Genomic DNA, 18,982 nt, shown 5'->3' on the forward strand with positions numbered 1-18,982 from the left:
ACTAACTAAAATCAAATGGATCAAACATATTTAATTTGGAAAGCTACAATTATTATGATATTTAGAACTGACTGCATTCACCATATCTTTTTATGCAATCCATGTGGCATATTAGAAAGACACACAGCTATTTATTACTTTTTACATATCTAAATCAAATAACAGTTAGTGAAATGGGGATTACTTCTTCAGTATAAGCATTTAATGTTTAAGCAGCTCATAAATGGTTTTGTCACTTAGGATGGTTTCATTCTATACTGAAAGCTATGAGAAATCACATATATAAGTATGCATATCAGCTGATTCATATTATAGTCTAATAGTCCCCCCCCCCAATATGTAACAAGCTCAGTAAAAATTTCAGAAGTAGCTAAAGAGGGGGAGTGAAGAGTTTTCAGTGCTTAAATCCTTATGCATTTAAATAATCACATGCATTTAGAGAAACATAACTGCAATCAAATTAAAATTATAACTTCCTCATTGAGAGAATCATCATATTCACATAAATCCTCTTAGTTTCCATAATCTCATAAAAATTGTATACATTTTACCTCTGCTTTGCCCAGTTATTTTATCTCTTAAAACATTTATTTGATGGACAGGTCCAAATTCATCAAAAAGTTTTCTCAGATCATTTTCATCCCAGTTACGTGGAATCTGTCCTACAAACATTTTGATAGCATCGGGATCAGGTTGATCTTTTTGGATAGAGTTCATGCTGCAAAAGACAATTTTCCTCATTACTTTCAGTAAAATACCAAAAATTGTGAAACACTTATGATGACATAAAATACTAATACTGAGACTCAGATAGCAGTAAATAATGTTCCTTTGAATACACACTAAAATGTAACTAAGAAAGCCTATACATGAAGAAAGCTGAAATGTTATTTAAAAAACAACAAAGAGCTAGACTATGCAAATAAAAAGACAAACACTTTTTGTTTGGAGAAGGCTATCACAAATAAATACATGGATATCCTTTGCCTCAAGTGTGCAACATATAAAAAATATCATATAATGAAAACAAAATCTAAATGATCAGATATTCAAATTGAATATTTAAAAGCAAGGGAATGGCTTGAAGATTCAATATAGTATTATGTCAAATGATTAGACTAGTTATTAAACTTTATAGAATATCCATTCAGGAATACTAACGACTTTTATAATAAATTATAAATATGTGTACAGACCACCACAATTTTACCACTACTTTATACAGGTATAGTCCCGCTATTATTAAATGTGCATTTCTGCCCCAATTTTGAGGGCCAATACCCCATGGGGCAGTTTGAAGGTCTCCCATTTCTCGTTCCCCCAACACCAACCTCTTGAAAAGACGTTCAGCCTGCTGTGTACTTTGAATGCCTTCTTGCCACACAGATACTTAACACTTACAAACATCTAAGCCTTTTCTAGGATCCGAACTTGGGCCCATCGGTGTGGCAGTCAGCATCAATAACCATCACGCAAGCTGGACAGCAGAATTACCCATACAGTTGTTACAGATTTAAAAAACGTAACATAATGACAAATATGAATAAACTTTATTGCTTTCATTTATTCTACGAAACATTTGTTAATGGCTAAAACAGATTAAGTGCTCTCTCTATTTCAAGTTAGTAATGTTTATGGGCAGTACAATACTCATATTTAACTAAATGTAGTGATGTTTTTGAAACAAACTTTTTGCCCTCATTTTGGCTCATTTTTAGCTGCAAAAGATGTGATGCCATAAAAATTGTGACATTCTCTGATTATCTGCCCAAGCCTCTAGCAAAGTCAGCAAACAATGGCACACAATTTTTCACCAAAATAACAAGAGAAAAACAGTAGTCATTTTTAAAAATGGCAGTGCACTGAAAGTTACATAAAACAAATATCCATAACAAAACATTCAAAATTACATAAAACAGAAACAAATTAAATTAAAAATGCAAAAAACATCTATAAGAAAATGCTCAACTTTCTTTTTTCCCAGTTTTTTGGCCATACGCACAGCAATCTGTTTAAAAATTCTCTTATCATATAACTGCAGAAAAAGTTCTTACTACTCTTCATGTAGAAATCGACTAGTTTTAGCTTTAAATAAGCAATCAGAGAATCGCCCAAATTAACTTCATGGAATGTGAATTATGTTTTTTATTACTAGGCAAAACACCATATTTCTGGAAAAAATACGACACTTTCGTTTTTCATTAGCAGTCAAATTCTACAGTAGCATGACAGTTCATTACAAGGAAAAACAAAAGCTTCCACACACTAATCATGACATTCTGAAGCCACAAAAATTATCCCTGAATTCCAAAATTGTTATCATTATGCACAGGTTGCTAGATAAATACATTTTAATTAGATTCTAGATTGCCTACTTTGGCAAAATAACACTTTGTCTAGTGATTCTTGTCAGGGTTGGGAGAACGATCAAAAAGTACCAAAATGTTTTTTATACCTCCAAAATATTAGGTATGCACATTGAAAAGATAGCATAAAATTAATTTCTCTTAAATATCAAGTTCATTTCTTAGACCTCAAGTGTTAATTTCAATTTTCAGTTCATTTTGATTATCCACACCTGAAAAATATTCATGAATCAATGTAGTCACCAAAATATGGCAACCTACGACATTGCCAAAATGTATTTGTGTCAAACCTATATTTGACCTATATTTTGATATATATATTATTATAATATATATATATTATATATATATATAACCACACAACAGCATTTCAGAACATGCAGGTTTCCTTCCCCCTTTCAAATTCGATAGTCATTTTTTCTGATCAGAGCTTGTTTTTGCATTAAATAGATTTTTTTTCCCCTTGTAAAAAACTGCAATGGTACAGTAAACTTGGACAGATGATGAAAAGAAAGCATTGCTTTTCTTCAAAAATATGGTATTCTGTTCAACAGCAGAGAATGCAAATATTCGCATTCAAGGAAGTTGTGTTTCTTAAATAATTGAATTTAATCATTTAAGAAGCACAGATAACTTCTTTGAATTTTACATAAATGCAATGTGAAAAATTGCTGGACAGCAAAATATACATCAGTGAAGTTCTCTGAAGAGTTGCAATTATCTTGAAATACAACTATTGAGAGTAGTATATCAACTATTCTTAGGTGATCGTGATAATGACAAGTGTGCAATGCCAAGTTAATGCATGATGCTGATTTTTTACTATTCTCAGATTATTTGTAAGGCAAGAAGAGAGCGCTGTATGCATGGGGCGAACAGCTACTTCTGGAATGACAAATTGTTAGATTAGCTGATTAAGTATAAACAGACTGCTATGCACGTGCGAAAAACAACAGAATGTGCAAAGCCAAGTTTGTGCATAATGCCAAATTTGTGCAATTCTTTGATATTTTTTTAAGCGAAAAGAGAATGCTGTGTACATAGGAACAACCTAAAAATTATATTAGGATTTCTTGAGAATGGTGTTTTATGATGGTTGTTTCTTGCTTTTTTACTTTTTCTGATCAATTGCTATTTTATGAAACTTTTGTGTATTAGTTTGGTAAAAAAACTATTGCCAATTAGTGGCCAACTTTTTAGGAGGGGATGCAGTTAATTAAAAAGTACCAAAATTTATTGCATGTAAATAAACAGAAGGTATCAGAAATCTATATAATACACTTTGAAGATTTATGGAGGAAGGGAAGAAAAGTTCATAAATATGATGTAAACAATAAATATTGTTATGAACAGCACATTCCTTTGGAGGGGGGGGGGAAGTTAATTTGAAAATTAAACAAAAGGTAGCACACAAACAAAAGGCTTTAAAAAGTGAAAACGACTATTATTAATTCAATTTCTTACTACCACAACATATAATAAACAAATATCTCTACAAGATCTGAAACAGTTTCAGCTGGTGGCAATATTCATGGTTGCAAAGTCTCCAAGTCTTGAATGGGAAGGAAATTATTTCAAATGAATGGAATCTTACAACAAAGAAAGGTCAAAATGATAAACCAAAATATCTTGTACTACCTACTAGATCTTGTTTATAAATTTTGATCATACATATCTCCAAAGATGCAATATAGTTGATATAAAATTACATGTAAATGTGACTCTAGGCAGCACATTTTGTCCAAGACAATGACTTCTTGTACAGTAGCATCAAATAATACTATGTAATGATTTTATAAGTCTTCTAATCCATTCTTAAGGAAAACCATTCAAAGGAAAAAGTTCCTAAAAAGTAACAAGCACTGAAATTGTATCACATACTCACTCTTAATAAACAAAGTAGCTGTACTGTACATGCATATGGATATACAGCTGCTCGTATGGAAAATGTATAAATCGATAACACCACACATTAAAAAATGGACTGTATTTGCCCATAACACATCAAATAACAATTTTGGTTTTTATGCAGTTTTTAATAAAGCCATATAACATTTTTTTTTTCCCTTCTTGCTAAAAACAGCTTGCATCTTTATCATACAATTTGTATAAATAAAACGACAAGACACCATTAAGTATAACTCTTGTTGCAGATGAAGGAATGCTTTGTCTTTTCACAAGCACAGATAACTCTTATGTTTGTTTTGAAATGCTAGCGCTTAAGTTTCACATGCTACTGCACCAGCATACATTATCATCTAGACGATGACAACTTGTTTCCAACAAACTTTAAAAACATTTTCTTCAAATCATCTAATATGTTATATTTTTCAACATGCGTGATAGAGCTATTACCTTTTCCTCCAAGATCAGAATTTTCACATAGTTTCTATAGCTCGTTCTTCATGTACGTAAATATGTTTTTTGAACTAGTAAGGCTTTTTCTGGCAGTGTTATCACAAAGCCTATAACAATACAAAGTCCAAAATTGAAAATATCAGAGAGAGAAAAATTACAACTTTTTCCCTTTATAAGGAAGAGAGCCCTGAGTGCTTTGCCACAATCAAATAAACCAAATAATTTTCTTCTTATAAAGTCAAGGACTGGAGAATATAATACTCAAAAAAGGGGAAAAAAAAGGTTCATAAAAGTGATTTTCCTCCTGACTAACTGACATTACTGCATGTCACTTTCATATACCTAATGGCTAGAAAATCACATTATAGCCAATGAAAATTCATCGATTGATGCTGGCCATAATCACATTTTTTACCCTCGAATGTCTGTGCAGGAGTGGAGAAAGCATTTTTCTCTCTCATCTAAACAATAAATGAAGCCCAAAACCGTGGAGTGAGATGTTCCTTATACGGTTTTCATTTCTTTTTCTTTCATAAAGCTGAAAAGAATTAGATTCTGAGAAGTTTTAAGTTAACACAGCAAACTGCATTTTTCCTTAAACTTCTAATTTGACTTAGCTCATTATTTTTTGCAGACTATTATTATTACAGCTATTTTAAAGCTATGCCACATTCTTGATAGAAAGCAAATCTTTTACTAAAAGAATGACAGAGTTAGGCAAATGGAGGCAAGCAAATTAAAAAAGGTTTTCAATACAGTGCAGCACTGAAACTAAAATCACTACACACAATTAAGACGTCACAAAAAAGAATTAAAAAATTCTAGTAGAAAAATGAACTGAAAGACCAAACCTATTGAATGCATAATGAATTGCACCTTCATTAAATCTTTCCTATCTTCAATGAGTGCCTAAATTTTTCACTTATGTTATTCTTTATTAAGAAAAAATTACTTTCATATCTATCACACTTGGCCTGCCAATTAAGACGTCACAAAAAAGAATTAAAAAATTCTAGTAGAAAAATGGACTGAAAGACCAAACCTATTGAATGCATAATGAATTGCACCTTCATTAAATCTTTACTATCTTCAATAAGTGCCTAAATTTTTCACTTATGTTATTCTTTATTAAGAAAAAATTACTTTCATATCTATCACACTTGACCTGCCTTTTTTTGCCAAGCCATTTTTCCATTATTTTGTGGTTTAGAAATTCCTAGTAACTGAGCTTGTATCTTATAAAATTAACCTTCTGCAAATTATAATTAATTCCAGACAGTAATTTGTGTTTAAAAATCTCTACTGCAGCAAAGTTTAATTGAAACAGTGAAACCCGTAACAAACATATAAAGTTAGAGAACACCTTTAGATAGCTTTCAGATAAGCATTTTCATTTACATTATATGCTAATACGTTGACTGTCCAGACAACCTGGTCGGCCTAAAGATGCATACCGCATGACATAAAGAGCTTGATTCGTAAATTTACAAGGTTTTAATGATTTATACGAGAGAAAAATGCATGTTTTTTAATGTTTTACCAAAAAGAAAATGCCTTAGCTATCAAGCATTTTTTACATGACCTTACATAGTTCCTTGCTGTATGATTTAGAAGTAGTTTAACCATACACATATACATGTATCATAAATTTCTTTAAAATGTTTTCAACTTCGTGCAAAATCAGCAGGTCCAACTACGAATTTTTTTAACAGTATTCTAGTAACCAAAAGAGCTACCACAGTATATAACATTGTTTCTAACACAACATATTACTCTACATAATAAAAGAAAGAAAATTTATAACTGAATTTCAAAACTACAGTAGCAGAAATTATTTTTGATTATCCCTAATTCTCACATATTTCAGTGAAATAAACATTCTTCCAATGCAACAAAAAGCCAAATCATGGTGAATAATGTAACTGAAGATTTAATAGAAGAAAGGACAATTTACAGCTGAGGTACAATGGTAACGAACATAACACACACATGGCACAGAGATTGCATTTTAAGTGTTGAACAAATCTACTGCTTTATTAACCTTGTCCACTCAAGCTAGCAAATCCTGATGCTCAGATGCTTCTGCCTGCATTCATGTCACATAGTGCAGTTCCGAAAAGTCAAACTTGATCTTTACTGTTGGTGCCAGATGTATATATTCATGGTGCCATCTGGTGAGAAAAGAGAAAAACAAGATGTTTGGAACTACGCAAATATGAATAGAGCGTTCTGGTATCAGATTGATATATTCAGTACGATGGTCAGATACAAGTTAAAAGTTACTATTCAATATATATGGTATTACAAGATAAATTAGTTCTCATTATTCTGCACTCAGCTAGAAGAAGCCAGGTTTATGAATATCCTTACTTTACTACATTTTTTCTATATGAAATGCACATTATTACTCTTTTTACACATGAATTCAAATCTTTGAAAATCACCAAATTAAAGCTCAAAGTTTCGTACGTGTAAGATGTTTTATATTTGATAGTCATTTTTCTATTTACTTGTAAGCAATTTTTCATATTTACTTACAATGCTTAGTACATATGTTTATCATCTCAGACTACTGGCACCAACATGCACGTACATAACAAATTAGTAAAATGAAAAAATACTCATTGAATCATTCACATTCAACAAACAATACCTTGAAATATCAAATTTTACAATCATAAACTTTCAAATTCAATTCAAATCACAAATACTGTCTTTTTCTGCATCTTGCATCTCAAATTCAAATCTGCACTTTCTATTTGACATATGTCATGGTCACTCAATTTTTGATATTAAAAAGTTGTAAAATGTAGTACTTAAAAGATTTTTATACAGACTGAAAAAATAATCTCCAAGCCAGATTTGCTCTAAAAGAATTCAAATTAATTTTCTTGCATCATACATGCTTTTATTTGCACAAAAATTCACAAATTAATACATTAAAACCTGTTTAGCAAGTTCTCAGACGGAACTTTGCTATCTACCAAATTCACAAAACCCTTCACAGAAAAAAAATTATCTCGCATTACTTCTTTTAGCATTTTATACTCAGACAGAAAATACAAAATCATTTTATATTATGTACTACGGGCTTCTAGACTCCATTATTATCTTTCATGATACTCGAAATGGCATACCTTAAGATCGTTTTCACAAATCAACATATTAATAAGTGAACATTGAAAGAAAGGTTAGCCTTTTTTTTTTTTTTTTACTACCAAACACACTTTACCTTTCATGCAATTTTTAATGCCTTTTACCTTCACGTAAAACTGTTTTGCAATCACTAATTAAGTCTGTACAAATCCCCGGTTATCACTGATTTCTGGATCTCCAGAATTCTCTTCTCAGTGAATGCCTTTAACAAAAATACGATACATTTTCTTCTTTACAAACCTAAAAATTTTCATTAACAAATTAAAATTAGCTTTGCCCTCACGAATCACTCAATATAAATACTTTAGAAAAAGAATTTAATGATATTTATAATCTCAAAAAGATGTTATGTATGCATCTACAGTACAGCTGGCTAGAAGATGCACCAAATAAAAGAAAGTTAAATTTGCTGTGAACAATCATGCATTATATGACAGTTTGTACTTAATACATTTTCACAGTTTCTTATCAATCTTTTTTAATCAGCTAACACAGCTGAGACATCAATGCAAAAAGCTTATAGAAGGAATTTCTATTCAGAGAAAATTAAGTACAGTAATATTGTTAATACTTGACCAGCACAAATTTTCATTTATTATATCATTACTTATTACAAATTTACTTATTAAAGGTATTGTATAAAATTTTTTTGGCTAAAATGCATCCTAAAAACATACTTTACATTTTAAATTATATTTGGTATTACACTTGTTAACTTCATTATTAAAGATATGATTAAATACTCCAGTTACTTTCAGATTTTTAATGCATTATAACTTCAGACATCATAAATACATAATATACCAGATATTAAAATATTTCATGGTTCAAATGCATTACTTTTAACAAAGTTCTAAAATACGCATAAAAAATTTTCAAACATATTAACCAGCATTCCTCAACTTTTTAATTTATATGGTACTCTTAGAATACCTCCATAAAAACTGTTATACATTATTTATATTTGATTAAACTGTTCATCACTATTTCTTGAGGAACACCCAGTGATTTCTCACAAAAATTACCTGGGGATTGAAAGATACGTTGCACTAATCTTATATTATTTTTATACAGTACAAACAAAATGTAAAATAAAGGAATATAACATAACATCATATTATAATTTAAAGTAGCCATGTCAAAAAATGCTATTATTAGCAGGCCTACTATACAGCTTTAACAGTTATAAATTAAAGTTCTTCCATACAGAAAACTGTCAAAATAAAATCCAACATTGATCACATTTTTGATTAAAATAATCTTTAACTTTGCAGAGCTTGTAATAAAATGACAATTAGGAATATTTCATTGAATTCTGCATGTAAGGTACAGAGCTTATTACATATTCTGAACTAAAACAAAATGAATATTTTATTAACTCAGTTTCTACTCTACTAAAAGGAATACTATATTGCTAAATTTGTTCTATCTCTAAAGCTGAAACTTTTTTCGGTTGATCTTTACAATATGGTAACTGGTAGTTTGGCGACATTTTGGAGGCGATAAAGGTTACTACCTGGGACTTTGGTAATAATGTGAGCAGTACTCAGTTCCGATTATGCATTATTTTGCGTGAGGGAAATGAGAGATCATGGGATATGTCATGTGATATTAACGGACGAATTACGGTTCTTTAATCGGAAAAGGGGGCAAATCGGGAAAAAATCTGGAAATTTTGTATTTGGCTTTATTCTGTGTTGTGTGAAACAGTGTTCATGAATTTTTGGATCCCATGGCCGTAACTAAAGTGAATTCGAAATGGGTATTTACGTATGTATTAATTTAATGTATGTGCTCATTTATATTTTAAGTAGTGTTTTTGAATTAAATTATATTTTAATTAAATGATAGTTATTTTGTGAATTTTATGTTTGTAGGAATTTGGTATACGTTTTAGTTGAAGTAAACGTGCATGGAAATAATTTAAATATCTGACAATAAGTATTTGTAATGGTTGCGATATGAATTCGTTGGTGACGTGTATAATGTAATAGATGATTTAGAGGTGAAAGTTTTTGGATATTTTATTTATTGTATATGTGGAAATGTTCATTACTTTTTCGCGATCAGGTAATTTCATATATTTTACCGGGTTTAAAGATTGAGAAAATTGTCATGTATTTTCGTGAAATTTTTCTAATTTATGAGAAAAAAGCAGTGTACATCGATATAGTGAAGGGTGTGCGCAATGCCATTTTGTGCAATTCTGGGATGTTATTTTAAGTAAAAATAAGTCGGCGTGTACATGGTTTAGTGATATTTTAATTAAATGATAGTTATCTTGTGAATTTTATGTTTGTAGGAATTTGGTATACGTTTTACGTTTTAGTTGAAATAAACGTGCATGGAAATAATTTAAATATCTGACAATAAGTATTTGTAATGGTTGCGGTATGAATTCGTTGGTGACGTGTATAATGTAATAGATGATTTAGAGGTAAAAGTTTTTGGATATTTTATTTATTTTATATGTGGAAATGTTCATTACTTTTTCGCGATCAGGTAATTTCATATATGTTCTTTTTACCGGGTTTAAAAATTGAGAAAATTGTCATGTATTTTCGTGAAATTTTTCTAATTTATGAGAAAAAAGCAGTGTACATGGATATAGTGAAGAGTGTGCGCAATGCCATTTTTGTGCAATTCTGGGATGTTTTTTTAAGTAAAAATAAGTCGGCGTGTACATGGTTTATGTGTATGTGTTATTTTGAAAAACGCGTAAGGAGTATGGTATTGTGCACTTTTTCCCAATTTTGCAGTGAACATTTGTCATGATTAAGCAGTTTTGTTTGATAAAATTTCTAGCATAAGTGTAATTCGGCTAGTAGATTGTTGGAAGAAGTGTTCAGTAGATAAAAAGAAAAGAAACATGTCTTTACTTCGTGAAGACAAAATGGCGGCGGGGAAAAAAAATACAGGGTTGCTGTAGGAGAGTTGGTTGCCAAATTTTCGCCAAAAAATCGCCAAGTTACCATAATGTAAAGATCAACCCTTTTTTCATAAAATTCTCTATCCCCTTTAAAGATATTTTGGTACTTTTCGATTATCACAGCATTACGAAAAAACATTGCTAAAATGGGTGATAACATGCCAAAGACAGCAATAATATAATCCACTGAGCCATTTTAGTTTTATGAATGAAACTAAGCCACATTCGTGTTTATAGTTTGCAACTTTTTTCAGAACTGCACAAAACATAATTTGACAGATGACTTTCTTCATATACATTATTTGATTAAAAGCATGTTTTTATAGTGGAAAAAATGGATTTCATAATCTGGAATTTACCTAAAGATGAAGGGAAGTGAATGTATTCAAAATTTATTAATACTTGTTATAATGAAAGAATATCTAGTGTTTCTTCATGGTGCGGATATAACAGAAAAGTACTGACATGAAGGTGGAAACACATACACAGAAACAACAGCTAAGAAAATAAAGCCTATAGCTATCTTTAATGAGCATCCTATATAAAACACATTAAACACTACAAGAAAGGGACTTAAAGAAATTTTGGTACAACTCTGATATACGCCCTAATTTTACCAAATGTGGCAATATGCGTTCTACGCTGGTTTTTGGCGCGATTGCGTGTTTTATGACAACCCTGTTGACGTTGAAAATTCTTTCGGTGGAGTTCGTTGGTTCGCGTCATGCTGTGTCTGAGAAGCTAGGGGGGAAGATAAAATGGTGAAAGTTGTTGAATAGAAGTTTGGCAAAAGGAAATATCGTCGTGGCCATCCTGTTGAGGGGCAGTGGGTATTTGGAAGTGTGGAAAGAGGGTCTGGGAGATTATTTTTAGTGGCTGTGCATGATAGAAGTAGGGATTTGTGATTATTTGTTATTTTATTTATTTGTGAACCATAGTATGAATTTTCTGGATAGTGTGTCTGGCTGTCATATAAATACGATAGTGATTACGTGGCAGCATGTTAAAGGCGGTATGAAATTGGTATTTCTGCTGTTCGAAAAAGCATTAATTCATGGTAAGTACATTTTATTTTATTCTTGTTCTTATTTTGTAGAATGTTATGTCCATTGTTTTTTTAGTATGAATTTCTGTCATTATTGTTTTTTTGAATTGTTTGAAATTTATTTTAGTTATTTTGTTGATTAGTGCGTACCGTCTAAATTGTTCAATTCGTAGATGTTTTTTAAAGTTGAAACAGAACACTGTATACATGGTATTCTTTAAAATTTATTGTTGTTATGTTAATTTATTAAAGTGAGGTATGCGTAGTTCGTAGATTTGTTTGCTGCCTAAATTGTGCCATTCGTAGATGTTTTTTTAAGTTAAAACATATCGCTGTGTACATGGACTCTTGACAAATAGTTTTGGTTAGAAACTTTATGGTTTTGCTATCTAAAGTTTTTGTTTTTGTTTCGGATTTTTAGCTTAAATTGTGTGTGCAAAACGTGGTTTTTGCATTCGCGAAAACAGTGTTTTTGGAGACATTTTAGGCTTAAAGTTCGAAATGTAGACAAAAAATTTAGATAGCAATATGGCAGCGTGAGGTTTGAGTAGTTCCGAAATTTTAAAGCTTTCTTTTAGTAAAAATATACAAGTGATTTATAGTACATACAATTTAAATTATCCTACACATAACGGAAATTTTATTAATAAAAACTTTTGCCATACATTACTCTTAATTACCAAATGATACAGCCCAGGCTCTATTATTTTCATCAGTTATTGATGCATCATATAATTTCAAACAATTAATAAATAAAATCAAAACACGTGTCTATTTAACTGTTGCTTGCCAGAATAACTTAACTGACACTCTCTAAAAACTAGCACAACTGCTTATGTTACCCTAGACTTACGGGTGGCCCTGAAAAGATGTTCTTAATGCCATACATTCAGTGTTCTGTTACGAAATAATCGTTTACTTGCCACTACTTTGTTTAGTTCTTTAAAATAATTAATCAAAATTTCATCATTAATATTAGAAAAGAAAACTATTTAAATTTTTCAAACAAAAAATTTCACTAAAATTTCTTCATTAATATTAGAAAAGGAAATTTCTTCTTTGAGTAATAACCTTGCAGAATATGAAATCAACTAGGAACCTATATGAAAATTTAGCCAGTACCAAAACCTGCAGCATAATTTTTAACAAAAATTTTTATTTATTAATATCAAAATTCAACAAAATCACATAAAATATTAATTTTCTTCAAATAAGACTACAGAATCAAAATTTAATTCACTGGACTGACTGCTAAGAGATTTTTTTTAATCTAATTTTTAATTTATTTAACTCAAGCACATTTGGGTTTGTATAAAACAAACAATATGTTAGTAAATACTAAAAGAGAGTTTCTAACCAAATTTCATAATAAGCATTAAGTTTATATACTAATGAGTACAAAGTCAATAATTTTGTTATTTATCTCACTAAATGCATATCTTAATCACTAGCAAGGATGGTGTTAAAAAGTATACAATTCATTTCATTTAATAATACTGTACTTACTTGAAAATGGACAGTTCCAATGTGATAAAGCACTACAGGATGACAATCACCACTGAAAAATAATATTTAACTTAATATATTTTGAACTGAATTAATATAGCACAAATAACATGAGAACCAATAATATTAATTTTGTCAATTCTTAAAAGTCATAAGAAGTTAAAATGATCAAAACATTATTAACAGGTTTAATTAAAATCATTTGCAACAAGTGAAAAACAATTTTAAAAGTGAAATTTAATGAATAGGAACATTATTTTTAAATTAATAAATGCATAAAGCTTTATAAAAATGAAACAGGAGAGGTAATACGAAATTACATGAAACACTACGATATAAAATATAAGATTAATTTTTTTTTTCTTTTAAATATGTAAAAAGTTCTGATGAGCTGAAGTAAAATATTTTGATTTTTAACTCTTACTTGTGGTTCAGTATGTTTTAGCAGCATTTTAAAATCTTCCTGAAGAGATTCAGAGGAAACGGTATACTTTACAAAGTTTTTAAGTCGCATGTACTGAACTTTTTTTTTTCCATATGTCATAATATGCGCGGTCGTAAACAGGAAAAAAACTTAATAACTCATTCAAATAATTTTTTATTATAAAAACAACACGTGTTCTAAACAACATTAAGATCTAGATGCGAGACATTTAATTATTTATTTAAAGAGCCGTGTAATGAGAACACCGCGCATCTAACTGTTACGTGAAAGGTTACAGATGAAGATTAAATTTCCGCGTAGAGCTAACAAGTAGAATCACAAACAAGGTGAGTTTTTCTTAATGATTAAGCAACTTTTATTTTACATCTGCAATTTATTGGGTATGTCAACATTAAATAACAGTCACATACCTACGTCACAACGAAGATTACACAAACAAATACACTTTACACTTCACAGAAACAAGACTAACAGCAAACAAAATGGCGACAACTGGGATCTTTGATGCCACATTATGATACAAAAATAAAAAATGTAAACATGTCACTTTTAAAGGGCAGAAATGCGCAACAGTTGTATGTGTGGAAATAATAGTATTTGACAATAAGGTATTCTTAATATGGAAGTTGAATATTTTGCTAATGATCATAATTCTTACAGTAGATCCTATAATGTTAGATATAAGCGATAATTTGAAACAATATTTATGATTCTGCAAGGTTTTAATGCTTAATTAAAATTGACTTAGTTCTAAATATGTTCAAAAACAGCTTAATTCAAGAGGTTTACATACATCATTATAGATAAGTTAGCAACTAAGTAACATCGTAAAGTATGTTAAAGCCCCTAAGAAAATAATGAAGATAAGAGCCCCAGATATTTTACTAACCGTGACTGCACTAATGTTTCAGTTTGCGATTCCTGAGGGTGTTTTCCAGAAAATCTTCATTTATTTAAGAAAATTTTCGCGAATATCCTCTGCATTGTCTCGTTCTCAAGGCCGGGAGTTCTCCTGTACCTGGGGGTCTTGTCTTCCTTGCAATCTTTTGCAGCACTAAGACGGAGCGTTCAGATAAGTAGAACTTCTTTTCTCTAAGCTAAATCAAATATCTGTCACTAAAGTACCTTTAAATTCATTTATTTATTATGTTCATTATTATTATTATGCTCATTTTATTATGTTCTGGCATTAAATACTTAGTAATTGCTTTAAATCATGTGGTTCTTTTTTGGTTACCATCTCGTAGGGACGCTATCCTTATCAGTAGCCCTTATCAGTAGCGTTAGCACTACCCATTGGAGCCCCTTTGAGGAATTTCTCGAGAGGGAAAAACACGATCTCGGGCCTCAATGAATGTATAGAGTTGTAGTTTTTGCTCCTTTAATCTATATTTCCTATCTATTTAAATTAAAAGCATATATTAATACAGTGTGCCTCAAATTGATAAAATAGTACACATATAATAAATTATGACCATTAACTTAATAAATAAATAAAATGCTTATTTAATAAATAAATAAATAATTTATTTAATAAATAAATAAAATGCTTATTTAAAAAAATAATTAATATTAAAATAAAAAAAAAACTCCGTAATTTAGTTACTTATTTATTTTTGTTGATATGTTCTCGCCTTGTTTTGGATTTATGATTTTATCTGATGGTGTTTTCTGAGTATATAAATATGTTGGAAACCGCAATAGATGATGTTACTTAGTTTTAATGTATAACTTTGCATGATATTATATGTATCTTGATCTTATGTGTCTTCAGTAACTGTGTCTCAAGGTAGAGGCTAATATTGGTTTCCATGTTAAAAAATAAAAGTTTAAATTTAAACATTTTTAAATTTTAGTTTCCTTGTTATAGCAAAAGTTAGCTTCTAAACTTGAGTTATACTGTTATGTGACTGGACCCCCAATATTTATTATTTTATTATTAATTTTCCCCCATCTTTACATCTATTCAGCTTTACAAAACACACTCATTACACACACCTGGAAGACTCTATTTAATGTAAATGATAAAAACTTTGACTACACTCATAAACACAATCGTGTTTTTTTTTAACAAAATTCTCTTACTTCCTTTCCTTTTCTTTCTATAGGCCCTTTTTTTTTAATTATAAATAATTTTTTTTTCCTCTCCATTACTTTTGGGCCATTTATTTTTTACTTTATTTTGTCCCATCTTTCTTCCTGGCCTTTCGAACTCGTATAAAATATACGAAATTCCTTTTTACTCTCCTCTGAAATACGAAATTGCCCTTCTTTCTATATACCTGTCCTTCGCACCTATGCTTGATTTTTCGCCCATCGATGCAGAAAGACTTAGCGGGTGCAACGAAAGACATCTGTCTACTTTGTCTTGTCTGTCTGTCTATCATCAAGTTCTCTTTCTTTCCTAACATATGAAAATATGTCATCATCGTCGTCTTTCCAAAACCGCATCAAAATTCAACGTTTTCCCAGAACTATAGCCCAATCAGCCTTCTCAATCAACTTTCTAAAATAGTTGAAAAAGTTATTCTTTATCATCTTAAGCAAATTAATCCACAGAGCTCCTACATTCCAGACGAACAGTTAGGCTTCCTTCATCTTCACAGTACTAATCACCAGCTGCTTCGTGACTATATTATTGACATCATCAACTATATTACTGACGGTTTCAATTGTAAGTTCCCTACCGGAGCCATTTTCCATGATATTGCGAAAGCTTTTGATAGGGTATGGCACCGGGGACTTATATACAAACTTATCAAGTTAAACTTCCCCGATCATTGTATTAGACCTACTGCTTCCTATCTCCAAGACAGAGTCTTTGCAGTGAAAATTGGCAGTTCTGTTTCTTCCACGAGAAAAATTTTCGCTAGAGTGCCTAAAGGATCTGTACTTTCTCCATATTTATATAATATTTACATTTACGATATTCCTAAGGACCCACAAATTACCATTGCTCTTTTCGCTGATGATACTGCAATTATGACCCAAGCTTCTACTGTTACTGATGTCCAGCTCCTTCTTCAACATTACCTCAATCATCTAAAAAATTGGCTCACTCTTTGGAGGATTGCAGTTAATACCGAAAAATCAAAAGCAATAATTTTTCGCAAAGGTCAAACAAATTTCACACCACATAGACCTCTTCTGTTTGATGAAGAAATTGACTGGGTTGACGAAGTTAAATATCTAGGAGTCATTCTTGATAAAAAATTGACTTTTCAGAAACATCTCAGAGAAACTGAAAAAAATCAATATCACGCTTGCAACTATGCGCCCACTTCTTGGCAGAAGAAGTCATATGTCCGTTTCTAATAAACTCCTCTTATATAAATCTATACTTCGACCAGCATTACTCTATATCTGGGGCCACGCTGCCAAAACTCACCTTCAACACATACAAGTTCTTCAAAACAAAGCACTCAGAGAGATCATCAACGCGCCATGGTTCATTCCAAATTCTTATATCCACCGTGATCTCAAAGTAGATACAATTCAAGATTATATTCAAAAACTTGCCATAAATTTCTTCTATTCAGTTCTCACTCTTTCTATAACTGCATCAATTCTCTTAGATATTCTCCATTTCCCAGAGAAAAGCACAAATATCCATCTGACATTCTCCATCCTTAACATTTTTTACTTATACCAGATTCTTCAGTTCACTGATTTGGAACTTCAACCAGACACTCACTTTTTTCGTCGACTGATGGCGGCCAGCTGATATTTACTTTCTTCTTTTGGTTTTACTAATGTTCTTCACGTGATACAGAGTAAAAGGAGGTGCTGCTTTCTGAAACTCAAATTCACTATATGTTCTTAGCAGTAGCAGCTTCTTTTCCTCTCTATAGCTTCAACGACTCAGAAACAAGTCATACTAATTTATCCTTCAAACGACGACCGGGGATCTCAAAATTAAAAACAGTTTGTACACGTTTTTACCGGTATAGCATGCTTTGTCTTGCCAGTGGTGATCAAAATTTTATTATATATTATATAAAGACAGATTGTCTCTTTTCCTCTCTGATAGTAACAATTGTTCAGAAGTTCTCTTACTTTCGAAAAGTAACTTCAGTTCCTCAAATTTAATCTTATTTTATCATTGCTACTGTCAGCATCTTCAGTGCATTATAAAATGCAACACATGCTTACTATACACTCTTGAGAGATATTATACACTGTGAGGATACACAGAACTCGGTCAATTCATTACTTTCATTGACACTGTACTGGTAGGCTATTTTCCATTTTTCTGTTACCCTCTAAATCTGGCCTCTTTCTCCGGGTCTTTTCTCCTTTTTGTTCCATTGTTGTTATACGGCCTTTCAAATATATGATAATTTGATATATATTAAAAATATATGAAACATTTACCTCTGAAATGCGAAATTGCTCTCTGTCTATATACTTTTCCTTCGCGAAGCTTGATTTTTCGCCCTGAGGGCGGGCAGGAAGACTTCGCGGATGCAAAACAAGACAGCTGTCTGCTTGCTTTGTTTGTCTGTCTGTCTAACGTGTTCCGGAATGGTGTTTGAGTATGGAGCTGAAGCCGAGTTTGAATGATTTGCCATCAGAACTTATAAATCAAATTTTTTCTCATCTTGATTATAATGATTTAAAAAAGTAACTTTCTGTTCATTTTCACTGTTGCTTAATTTATTCAGTTGTTATATATATATATATTAGGATACATTGTAAATTGGAAGGAGGTTAAAACTCTTATTTCTGTTATGACTTCATATTAATTAGCATATCCGATTCTTTTACAGTGCCACTGATGCACTGAATTGTGATTTATGTAATAGTGTAATGCAAATCCCTTACTATACGATAAATTAGTACACTAGATGTCCTCCAATTCGATTCCTGATTATTTGACATTCCGTATAACTTAAGCAATCTCTTATTTTGTTTAATTATTCAATGATTTCTGCCTTTCAAGCATAGCATTATTCTTTAAAACAATAATATGGTGCTTTATTAATAGCTGGACTAATAGTTTCTAATTTCATCTGTATTGTGCAAACAGTGTAATTAGATTTTAATTACTGCATTGTTGTAATTCAAATTCATATTTATGCGTATGAATGTCCGCATGTTTTCATGTCAAAGTTTTGTTATGGTATTCTCACTTTATTTTTATCTCTTTCCCATTATGACACTATTTCTTGAAACCT

At 30.8% G+C, this 18,982-nt stretch overlaps 2 protein-coding genes across 9 annotated transcripts in view; one reads left to right on the forward strand and one right to left on the reverse strand.

Annotated features, from left to right (window-relative positions):
- The window catches only part of LOC118188171 (CUGBP Elav-like family member 1-A), a 120,674-nt gene extending 106,346 nt beyond the window's left edge, over window positions 1-14,328 (reverse strand). The window contains exons 1-4 of one of the 6 annotated variants that reach the window (XM_085814230.1): window positions 14,216-14,328; window positions 13,361-13,412; window positions 6,766-6,895; window positions 552-718 (exon numbers count right to left, since the gene is read on the reverse strand). In XM_085814230.1, the coding sequence (XP_085670356.1) occupies window positions 552-717 (166 nt within the window). In that variant the 5' untranslated portion in view covers window position 718; window positions 6,766-6,895; window positions 13,361-13,412; window positions 14,216-14,328. Of the gene's footprint in view, window positions 1-551; window positions 719-6,765; window positions 6,896-7,956; window positions 8,121-13,360; window positions 13,413-14,215 lie in introns of all 6 variants that reach the window. The other 5 variants (XM_085814221.1, XM_085814227.1, XM_085814219.1 and 2 more) reach the window with 5 other exon arrangements.
- A 3,946-nt stretch (window positions 14,329-18,274) lies between these two features.
- The window catches only part of LOC118187686 (F-box only protein 3-like), a 47,087-nt gene continuing 46,379 nt past the window's right edge, over window positions 18,275-18,982 (forward strand). For 2 of the 3 annotated variants that reach the window (XM_035357956.2, XM_035357957.2), the window contains exon 1: window positions 18,275-18,428. In XM_035357956.2, coding sequence (XP_035213847.1) covers window positions 18,343-18,428 — 86 coding nt within the window. In that variant the 5' untranslated portion in view covers window positions 18,275-18,342. The remainder of the gene's footprint in view (window positions 18,429-18,982) is intronic. The other variant, XM_035357958.2, reaches the window with a different exon arrangement.

The sequence above is a fragment of the Stegodyphus dumicola genome, chromosome 1 (assembly GCF_044657685.1).
Source record: "Stegodyphus dumicola isolate Sdum_Otavi_A_Nest chromosome 1, ASM4465768v1".
Lineage (NCBI taxonomy): Eukaryota > Metazoa > Arthropoda > Arachnida > Araneae > Eresidae > Stegodyphus > Stegodyphus dumicola.